Genomic DNA, 12,220 nt, shown 5'->3' with positions numbered 1-12,220 from the left:
TAGTAAGGCTGATGAAAACAAGTGTAACTGAAAACTGTTTACATCCAAAAGTCTCAAGCATGGTACGTATTTCATTGGGGAGGGAGGAACTGGTCAGGACAAGAGGAGGCAGGAAAGGGGAGAAGGAAGTCAACCTCTGAATAAAAACTGAAAAAGATTTAATCCAATAATAAAGATGTCTCCCTGGGCCCCAAATGAAAAGACACAGTAGGTTTTTCCACTTAATTGTTTGTAAAATTGAGGTCTGATTGACTAAAATATTAGTAAGAGCCCTAAACTATTTCTGATGTTTACATAAATTTCTGCTGAAGGGAAGTTCTTCAGAAGTCCCTGTACAGTCTTGTCTAAAGACGGTTTCCCTGCCAAACACTTTCAAACGTGACAATTTTTCCCATTTCTTCACTGAACAGAGAGGGAATATTTTATAAACTTTTTAAATAAACCATTTTGCATTATTTTTCCCACACATTAACATATTTTTAAAATAAAATGTAGCCAATCAATGAAAAACCTCAGCAAGCAGTCTTCTAGTTTAGATGCTTACACCTCCCAGGAACAAATTTAACAGCAGCCCATTTGGAATCTCAAAAAAAATAACCAGACAAGGGAAGTATGTTCCACCCTGGATCAATATATTCCTTTGAATAACCCCACAAATTAATTTCTGTCTGAGGTTTTAAATATTTCTGACCAAAACCAGTGGGTTTTTCACTTTAAATTTTCAGGCAGGCTCTGAAATACATTTGCAGAAAACCTCAGTTTGCTTTCAGATCTTTTGACTCACCTGCCTAAAAACAATACCCACTTCCAAAGATTGACAAAGGCATTCAGCCTCCTGGGACCATCTCATTATAAACTCCAGGAACAATAGCAGAACACAAAACCTTTAAAAGGGAGGATTTTACTTTTTTTTACTTTGACTCTACTAAGTCAAGAACATCAGGATGTTACAGACCTCTGCAAACTATAAAACCTTCACAGCCTTTTCTCCAAACCATAATTAGTTGTTACCTTGCCTGGTGTCCTTTGACTAAGTAATTCTCCTTCCCTTAACCTTTGTCCAACTTTCTCTCTCTATAGAGACAATGTGATTTGCTTCTCAGGAAGGTACTGCCCTTTATTCATTTTAACCTTCTCAGCTTAACTGTGGGAATCCTGGGCTCCAGCCTCCCCTCTCACCTCCTAGACAGCTATGCATTTATCCATCAGACTTAGAGGGCATGATTCAAATCCAATGGTGCTACCAAAATAAAGTCTTGCACTTCAGTAAACAAGAAGTATTTCCACATTCACATTAAAAACCCCATTAATCGTACTGCAAGTTCAGCTGGCACCTGCAAAAAAGCCCTGAGTTCATTATTTCATACAAGTACCCGCAGTCCTGTCACTTTAATACCACACAATGTCAAGAAGGGTCTGAAAAAAATTTAAAAATGAAAAATAAATTTCTGCTATGATATGCAACAGCTAAGTACATACAACTGATCTACTAAGTAGCTTAATTAACAGTTTCACACACACAGAAAATTACTTCAGATCACAAGAGAAGTCGATTATCTGAAAGGCAGTAAGAAGACTTAAATTCACACTGCAACTTCCACTGATTTGACCAGACAGAGAAGACCTAGGGAAAAATGGGATCCAAAACGCCAGAGACTGATAGTTGTTAACTTGCGTACTGATCTGACAAAATGAGCCTCTTCTCATAAAATAAATTTCATATATTAGATAGAAGTCTTCTTGTGATCCTAAATATACTAGCAAAATGCTTCCCTATCACGTGTTTGTCAAAATTATTTTTTCAGCAATACCACTGCAAGTGTGGAATTAAGCTACTTTGCATACCTTGGTCAACTTGCTAGTTATAGCAAATTTCTAGGAGGTCACATTCAACAGAATGGTCACACATATTATATATCAAGCCCAAATTTTACAAAAACAAACAAGAGGTAAAAATGCAACAAAATATCAATAGAATTTTTATCCAGTATGTTCCTCTACTTCAGGTTTACAATTATCTACTGACTGCTTGTAATTTCACCCACATCTTTTCTATGTAAGTACTAGCAACAAAAGAGACCTAATTTCTACTAGCATCTAATTTTTGTTGCTGTAAATTCTGTTTTTTTTCTATTGATTCAACTTTTACTCCAGTTTTTAGCCACACTATTTTAAAATTAAAGGATGCTGCTTCACATGTCCTAAGCAATTTACAAGAACTAGAAGATATTCTAGCTTAGACATTCCCTAGGGTATCAGCCTTTCACTACGCAGTGCACAAAACATTGAACTTTAAGTCCCCTTTCTGCACCTTTCACACTCTTATTTCTAGTCAGGTACTTAAACAAATAGTAAATCTAACTAATTTCTCCTCTCCCTCTGGATATGTAATATGTGGTAAGGAGAAGAACTGTTCAGTAGCTGAAGAATAAACTTTTTAGAGCACCCCTGATAGTAATATCACATACAACTTCACCTGCCACACAAAGGCACTTTTTCTGTCAAAATCAGTCCCACTTTCTCTTGCCCACTTTCATCCTGTTAGATGGCTGTTTCTGTTCTTACAATGACCACTCAACCTGTAGCAGAATACAAGCACAGGTATATTTGCAACTCCACGATAAATTGCATTAGAAAACTGGTCTGGCTTACAAACAAATCACCAGCAGAAATAAGTATTTCGGTTTATCACAATCTCTCACCACACAACTGAACAAAGAATTTTGCTACCCTCTCTCATGGGATAGCACAGAAAATAGGAGCTTCCAGAGACACAGGAAGTAGGAACTATTTATTTGGCAGCAGTTTTGGCTTATGTCAGTTGAAAGCATATGTAAAATTGCAGCATCAGTTCAGAACTGTGGCTAGACTTCAAGAGCAGAGGGGAACTCTTCAAAATTAAAGAACTGAGGTCAAATTTAATTTTCCACTCTTAACAGTTGCAGCAAACTAGCACAAAGCAAATCTCATCATGGGTATAACGAACTCACCAGTAATCAAGAAAAAGCGTAAGGCTTTTTAAAAGGAAAAATACTACTCATACCTAATTCAAAAGACATTAGAGGTGTACAAGAGTAGAGAACCAAACTAATCAACCAAACAGTGAAAATATTTTCCAACAGGTTTATTATTTCATTGTTCTAAAAGAAACTTGTAAAAATGCCAAAATTTAAAATTATCCATTATTTTCTACTACATAACCCTATCCTAAGTTTCTTCTAACTTGCCAAACAAAAATCTGCCATGTCATTTGTTGTCCCAAGTTGATGTTCTGAAAAGTATCAGATACAACCAGTCCAACTACCTACAAAAAATGAGGGAAAATAGTGTAAGTTTATTCATATTAAAAAGGTACTGTAGCTCAGCTCTTTCATTATACTCTCCACTACTTTCAAGTTCAGGAGAAGGAATTCCGTTTATATTCTCTAGAATGGTCTTCTAGGTAACAAAAGAGAGGTTATGACTAAAAAAAGGTTATACTTGAAAGGCTTAATATGAAGTTAAATAAGTGGTACTTCTAATATGTGTTAGTATTTAACATAACAGTAAAGCTTGCCTTGAAGGTTTTCCTCAGTATCATGTGCTAGCAACTACTGCAACTGAAATTACCAAGGAGATTAGTTGCGAAGAAGGAAGATTCCTATGGCTTCACCCAGGTCATTATTGCAAATAAAAATCAATATTAAATTATCATGAAGTAGTAAGAACATCACCACCTTTCAGTCAAAACAAGAAAGAAGTCCATGAACAGCATGTAAGTGCCATCATACTAAAATAAACTTTCACATTAGGTCAAATTTCCATTATCAAATTTAAAAAAATGTTTTACTTAACAGACTACGCACTTCAGAAAAACTGACCAAACTTTATTCTGGATGCTTCTGAAACTGACAATGTCATTTGGTTAGAGCTGAAGAACGAAAGTTCTGCATTTTCTCCAGTTTTTAGATAGTTGACATAATTACATATTGTGTTAGACACCAAAAATAAATCCTAAAGACTTTCCTTACAAAGCAAAACCTCATTTTAGCAAGTCAAATTTATGATTATTCACCTAATTTAGTACCTTTCTATTTGTATGTTTAAAATGAAGTTTCTCTGATAATTATTTTTTTCAAAATCAGTATCTCGCTTTACTGTTTTCTCACAACCGCTTCTTCAGCAATTAATCCCAACCCTTTTTCTTTACATAAAACTTCTAACAACACAAGTGTTTAGAGACCCAGAATCATGATCTGATAGGTCTATAAAAGCACAATGAAAAATTGTCCTTACCTCGTAACTTCTGAATGCTGAATGAGTTGTATCTTAACTCCCCTGTACTTATGTGTTTGGTATTTTTAAGATGGTGCAATTCGAACTAAACATAGTATTCCTGCTGAAGTCATGCAACTTACTTACATAATGACATTATCAGATTTCAGTTTGAAGAGCAATTATGACATATTTAGCATTTGTTCACCCTTGAAGAAGTCTTGCTCCTGCAGTTTTACTAGCAGACTAAAAGTCTCATCTATACTAAGATTAATGATATGCTGCAGCACACTCTCATTTTTGGCTTTTTATCCTGTTGCTGACATAGCTTTTTTGATACTCTCTTGGCATTCTTATGATAAAAGCAGTTTGCAATTTAGCAAGTACAAAATAATTTCAAGATTAGGCTGGTTTTATTCCTTTGCCTACATTAACAATTATTATGCTAATTGTCTCCCCTGATACCTGTCTTTCAGAATCCTAATTTATATTGTCTCTCTCTCCTACCACATCTCTCTCCCCTATTTAAATAACTTAAGAATATATTGATTCTGCATGGGACTATAAACTTTCACTTGAATTAAAAGCAGCCTAATTTCTAACGTATAGAAAAATCAACACCTCTATCTACTTCTTTTTCATAGAAATGCCACCACAGAAGTTACTACCAAAGGTTCAATAAACAGAACTACAACGAAAAAAGTAGTGAGAGTTCACTGTAGAGGGCTGTTTAAATGAGTAGCAGTCATGTCTTTAAACCCATCCATCAAGTTAATTAGAATCACTGCTTCCTACAAAAGCCCAAACATGCTGAATTCTCTTATCTGTTACTCCTTTGAGGTTTTCAGTTGCATAGACTCAGTGATCCAGTGTATATTGGTAAAATTTGTATCTCAATCTGGTATCAAAAGCTAGACAGCATGCTTTCTGGTACAAACTCCTTCAATAAATACTAAACAAAGTAAATTTTAATGACACATGCCAAAAAAAGGAATTAAGAACTCTAGCTCACTCGAAGTTCTGATCAGCACTGGATAGGCAGATACAAGAATTCTATCCTGTAATTATTTGTTGGGAAGAACTTGTCCTCAGGCAAAATAGTCATATGTTTAATGGAAATGAACAACTCATTCTAAGGTATTACCACTATCCATAGTTTGTTTCAGCAGGGAAAAGTGCTAACACAGTTATTGAATTCACTTGTCATAAAAACATTGAGAACAGAGCATTATATACAGAAAAGATTAAGATTACAGTCCCCAGGTATCCGCCTTAGGAGGTTTCATGCAGTTACTGAACAGCATAAAAAACTTCAGTTGACAGGCCTCAGCAAGTAACTGGCACTGTTTCATATCCATACAAGAGAAAGCTTTTAATGTCACATACCGATTTCTTTTTAATGTCCTCCAGATCTTTGAGTTCATTCTCAATCTTTGTGATTAATTCCCTGAGTTCATCAAGATTAGTGCAAATAAGCTAAAAAAACAAATGAACACAAACACTTGGTGATGTGGGACTTGGAAAATGTACAGTGAAATTAAATAAAATTTTAAAGTACATTATTGCTTAGTGCCACCATTTGATTTTTATTTTCTCATAGTATTTTTAAACATTAAAAAAAAAAAAAAACAAACAAAAAACCAGGACTTGTTGAGAGGAAGAAAATCTAAGAAGAAAATACTCTTATTCTTCAGACATAAACCACATCTCTACCTGTAAGCTTCCATTTCAAAATATAGGTATTTTCTTAAAACTTCTGTGAATAACAACCACCAAATTTGTCTCAAGTACAGTAATGAGTTAGAACAGCTCTGAGTATCAAACAAGTCCTTGGTGAACTAAGTATACTAGCTTTGTAGTATGCTGTGGTTATAACATATAACACTTGTTACAACTTTTCCTGAACATACCTTTAAATGCTTACACAGAGTATTCCAACCCTGGATATGTTCAAGAGGCATCTGGATCTGGTGATGGGGTTTGGTGATTTAGGAGTGACAGTGGTAGTACTGGGTGGACAACTGGACTGGATGATCTTGAATGTCTCTTCCAACCTTGATGATTCTAAGGCAGCCTAGTCATCTACCAAATCTACCTACTTAACATACGTTTTGAAAAAGTATTACATTCTTCTTATTCTTGTCTTTAGAAACCAGCTTTTTACATTATTTTCCTTTCAGAAAATGGACATTATTTTCTTGAAAAATATGTCAAACAAAGGTGATCTGTCTTACATATTTTGTCTTACCATCATCTAGGGCAAGTTAAGACTTAAAAAACTAGACATTATTAAGATGTTAGGTTCTTTCAGGTTATCCAATATTAATAAAGACTTGCTTTTTCTGAACAACCTTATTATTGAAAACATGTTGAAAAAATTTCAGAAAATTAAATAAAAAAACCCCTACAATACAAAACTCATCCTCAACATTAAAACATTTTTATCAAACAACTGCTAAGTATTTTTTCCAAATCAGCAATTTATAACAATATATTTTTATTTCAAATTCATGTGCAGTTCCAGATTTTCAGCAAATTCATATTGAAAAAGCACCTTTGCTAGTCACGATTAAAACACTGAATCGACACTTTTAGCAAAACAAATTTCAGAAACCTCTAATGCACACATGCCATTATTTTCATAACATTTGTGTGCATTTGAAGCATTGAGGAAATGGAGTGACTCAAACCAAAGCTTACAGTTTTCTCATTTATCATGTTTAGAATAGGAAATTAATAAGGAAATTGCAGAGCCTTGCCACAGACAGTGTATACAAAATTTGCTTAGGAAGATGTCTCTCTCAACCCAGAAAACAGAATTACTACGTGCAACTCTACTAGGTTCAACATGCACATCCTGCAGTTAAAGAATACATAAAATACAAACTGAATACATATACATAAAATATAAACTGAAGCCAAATACTGGCTTTGTCTGGCCTGTGAAGAAATCTATGACACTGCATTATTAAGCAAAAAAGTACATCACAAAATCCTTGACAAAAGTCAATAAAGGCATGGATAAAAGTTTTCCCTACACAATTATAATCCACTTGTTTTGACTATACATACACCTGACAATTCAGTTACTAAATTTTATTGCTGCTTTTTATTTTGCCTATGTGACCAATACAAACTACATCAATGGGAAAAACAATGCCAATAAATACAGTTTAATTTTCTTGGGGCTGGGGGTGACCGGCAAGAGTAATCAAATCTCTAAGTCACAATTTTCATCCGATGAGATGTACATTTGAGGGTCATAACTGTGTGTCAGTTACCTACTGGTAAAACAAGGAAAGTAACAGCACCTGAGTTTGGAGGATTTACGGTCAAAATTAGTTTAGTATTTGAAATACTCGAATACTCTATTGAAAAGCACTATAAAAAGGGTTCAAGAAAAAACTTTGATTTTTTCATTCACAGTATGACTTGAGATAAGAAAATAAAGATGCGTGCTGACTGGGAAGAAGCTAATTCTGAAACTTCTCTCACATGGTTAACATTTCCTATCTTATAGAATGAAGCTAGCGTTTTGAAGAAAGGATGAAAAAAACAGTAATGAAAATAACGAAGTGTACTTCACATGATCATTTTGATATGGACTCTAGATGCTATTTCTCCCAATGAGATTCTTATTTATGTTTCAGTGTTCTTTGCTCATGGTTGGTAATTGGTGGAACTTAGCAATTCAATTTCCTGCAAACAAGATTGCCTTCTGACTTGTTTTGTATGTTTTTATGGGTAAGTTAACATTAAGGCAAAGAAAAAAGTATTAATGTTACAATCTAATAATTCTGTCACATTCTGATAGCTTACTGGCAGTTTCACATATGGCTCCTGAAGAACACACTTTCTAATCACTTATCATGAAAAAAATAATCAGAAGTGAAAAAAAATTTCCTTTTTGAAATACCAGAGAGTGAAATATTTGCCCCTATTCTCCAGAACACTACATGGTAGCTTAAAGATTCAGGTTGTAAACATTTACATTAATGTAATCTCATTAGTTGTGTACATGTTAACATGAGTACATGCAACACAGACACCATCACATCCAGCACAGTACTTACTACATAGGGACTTATTTTTCATAGGCAATAAGCATCCTGTTTTTCAACTGTATAGAGTGGAAGCTTCAGGTACTCAGTATTCAGTAAAATTTCAAATTCAGTGTTCAACTTTCATGTTATGATACTACCTCAGATCTCAGTAATCTCTCAAAGACTTTCATGACTCCTAAAACGTCAAGGAAGAAATACAAAGAAGTCCCCCCTGAACTTTTAAAGGAAAGACGGGGAACCAAGCTCCATTCCAACTTGGGACTCTCTTGTAATCAATTTATAAATTAACTCTTTAGCATCATAGAACCATATCTAATCTGTGGATCTATAGATAAATACAAACCTAGTGTACTCCCCCAGATCACTGATGTCTCTCCTTGCCCCCTTAACTTCAGACAAACTTCTCACACAATTTTTACACACTTCAACAGGGTCTCATCTTTATTTCAGGTTATTTGTGTAATGATTGTCATTTATAATTGCATTTCCTACGAAGCTGCTCTTTTATCACTGATATCTACACGTGGAAAACGTTCAGATATCCCACTTTTGAGATCTGCATTTAATATAGACCACAGCTGATAACACTGAAATTGTTCAAGACACACTGAAACAGAGTGTTCACGTTCCTTTTCTCCTTAATTATCATACATGTAGGTCCATATGGCTAGGTGTGAACGTACATGAGGCGAAAGGAGAAAAGACTCAGGGAAGCACTGGTTACCAAACCTAAATGTACTCTGTAACTGGAAAAAAACCCCAAAACACATTAATGTCCCTTCTGTACAGCAGTGCAATTACTGTTAATTTCTTTAAAATGTTAATGAGCAACAGTAATAAGTAGCTTGGAACTCAGAATAATAAGCAAGAGACAAATCATGATCTATGAAGCTGTAAACTCACTTCTCCAATAATTTTTAAAATATTAAAACCAGGACTTGGTTTTTGTGCCTTTTTATTTGGTAAAAAGGATTTAATTTGCATCTGCTTTCGATTTGAGTTTGTTTTGTTTTGGTTGTTTTTAGGGGTTTTGTGGGTTTTTTTTAAAGCAGCCTTGAGCTATATATTATAAAAATGGCATTCTAAATATTAGATTAGGTAGCACTATTATCTCCTGAATTTTTGTTAGTAATTGATTTTGATTTGTGTCACTGCACACATTAGAAGACTTATTAATACTAATTTACTCAGCTTTAAAACTAAGTCATAATTTTCAGGTAAAAGATTTATCTACACTTAAGTATAGAACCTAATCCTACAAAATAAAGTGCCTTCTGGTTGGGTTTGGGGTTTTTTTACACTTGTAGGCTGCATATTATGAAGGCTGCATATGTAGGAAACATATTATACTTTTTAATTTATTAACTTTCACTCCAAAAGAACTGATGGGTAGACATGAATAGCAATATTCTTGTGGTTATACCCTCCAGTATATCTCACAAGGCCTATAAGCCCTAAGCCGTTTTACCAAGCATTTGAAAAATATACTTGCATTTTTAACCAGTTACATCATTTCATAGTTTGGCCATTCATGTATGTGGGGAAGAATGTATTGAAGCACACCTTACCAGACTCCAAAAGTCTAAGTATTCTTCCAAATATAAACATTTTAATTTTTGCAAATTCTTCTAACAGTCATACCTCTTGAAAGAGTCAGCTTAAGTTGCTAAAAACTGTTGTTAAAAAGCTCCTCAATAAGATTAAACTGCTCCGTACTAATCAGTCTGAGCCTCACCTAAAACAGATATGAGTCCTAGCTTTGATCAAAAGAGCCAGAACTATTTTATTATATTTTAATGTAAGGTTTTACAGATGATAATTAATATACACTTAGATACGTAAATGTACCTATCTACTAAAGCTAAAAGGTTGGGCTAAATTTTAGACAGTGTTTTTGACAGACTACTTAACTGTAGTAGTTTAATTATGTAAGAAGTTATTTCTAACCTTACTGTATATATCCATGGCATGCAGGTAATGTGCTTGGAAAAAAAAAATTTAGACACCATACCTATTTTTGGAGCTGTTAGGAAACATTTTACTCACCACCATTACAATATAGACAAAGTCAGTGTACACTTAAACATCAGTTGTTTCTCAACGCTGACTGTTACTAACCATTTTTAACACCAGAAATTCTACCAGTTCCATCTGAAACACATGATAATGATGGAATCAGCTGATTCAGGGTGATGGTATTACAAAACAGTCATGATTCAGCTGAGTCTACTGGCCAAACTAGCAGAGATTGCTTTCTGAAGAAAAAAAAAAGATAGCCAAAGGAGAACTTCAGTGGAAGCAGCCTTGCACACATAGAGAGCAACTTAGAACGGAAGTGCCATAACACTTCTACTACAGCACCATAAAACCGTATTAGCATAATTCATACTCTTGGTGCTTTCTAGAGCCTAAGAGATCCTAGAGGCCTAGAAATCACATGGTGATGAGGAATAACAGTTGTAAGCAGGGTGAGCGCTGTTGCTTATCTTGCAAGTCCTTCAGTTAACCAAGCCAAATTTCAGTTCAAGAACCACATTGTCACACCTCATACAAAACCAAGTAATTTTATCCCAGAGAATCACATCTACCTTGAAAATGTTTTTAACAAGTCCTAGTATTTACAGGTTTTATACTGTAACAGATATATCTGGGATCATAAACAACACTGAAAACAGTGTTCAAGCTGCACATAATAAAAATCGTAAAATATTTTTTACCAAGAGAAGGTGAAATGTACTTCTAAAAATACTATCAGTTTAAGCCATTAAAACTAGAAGAAGCTTCAGTTAATATTTCCAAGGTCTCTATCAGAAATTAAAGAACTTATTTAACAGACATTCAGATTTCAACTGATTAAAACAAAAATTAAAATAATTTACCTGAAATTCTGGTATGGTAGACTTTCTGACACCTTTCCTCTTCTTTGTGATTGCTTTTTTAGATAGCGATTTTTTTCCTTGTAAGATTAAAAGAGAAAAGCTTCATAATGCTGTTTGTTTTACTTTATTAATAAAACCAAATTACATGCAGACTTGAAAGTTAAACTGCAACTGATGATAGCTTTCAGTAAAGCATGTAAACACGATGCATAAGAACTAGACTCAGCAGAAGCAAACATTAAACAAGTATCTGTGTACTGCAGTCTTTTGTGTGGGGTAGAAGGAAAAAAAAAGAAGAAAAAGAAAAAGCCTACTAAAATTTCAATAATACAGACTCTAAAAATCTAAGTCATAAAAGTAACATTCACACCACTCTTTTGAAAGAAGTGAAATCTAGAACTTAAGGCACAAATGTAAGAAATATAGCATCTTACCTGCAAGATTTTTTTCTCTAACACTGTAAAGAATCACATTAGGATCTGGGATCTCAGTATCTAAAAAGACGCACTCAAAAGACAAGCAGTATCTAGAAATCCCTGATTGAACATACTGAATTTACCAAGGAAATCAGGTTGATTTGTTTTTTCTGCCTGTGGCAATACCTAACATTTTTAGAAGAACGCAAACAACTTCCTATAATGCACTTCACACGCAGCTGTGCTATATACAAACCCAGATGTAACAAAAAATCTCTTTGAAGGTAAGGCAAGTGCTCTACTGCCTACACTATCAGAGTTCACAAGTCATATGCATTTCTCAAATCAAGTAGTTATGTCACAGCAAGACAGCAAGGTTTCTTATATGGTTATTTCTACATTTATACCATAAATTCGAACAAGATCACTTTTGACTTGTTCACTCAGGCCAAAACCATCACTCTAACATTATCACTTGTTCACATTCTGGAGTCCTAAACAATAATTAAAAACCTTAAACAAAGAGAGAGCATGAAGAAAATAATCATACAATGTAGAATTTGTTGTCAACTAGCATGATTGCAGACACTTGGTAATAAGCACAGGC

At 34.2% G+C, this 12,220-nt stretch overlaps 1 protein-coding gene across 1 annotated transcript in view; it reads right to left on the bottom strand.

Annotated features, from left to right (window-relative positions):
• The window catches only part of KIAA2026 (KIAA2026 ortholog), a 53,205-nt gene that overhangs the window by 23,437 nt on the left and 17,548 nt on the right, over window positions 1-12,220 (bottom strand). Inside the window, 2 exon segments of the mRNA XM_019281892.3 lie at window positions 5,641-5,730; window positions 11,198-11,274. Of these exon segments, the coding sequence (XP_019137437.3) occupies window positions 5,641-5,730; window positions 11,198-11,274 (167 nt within the window).

The sequence above is a fragment of the Corvus cornix genome, chromosome Z, assembly GCF_000738735.6.
Source record: "Corvus cornix cornix isolate S_Up_H32 chromosome Z, ASM73873v5, whole genome shotgun sequence".
Classification (NCBI taxonomy): Eukaryota; Metazoa; Chordata; class Aves; order Passeriformes; family Corvidae; genus Corvus; species Corvus cornix.
This window is presented reverse-complemented; position numbering and strand designations above follow the sequence as displayed.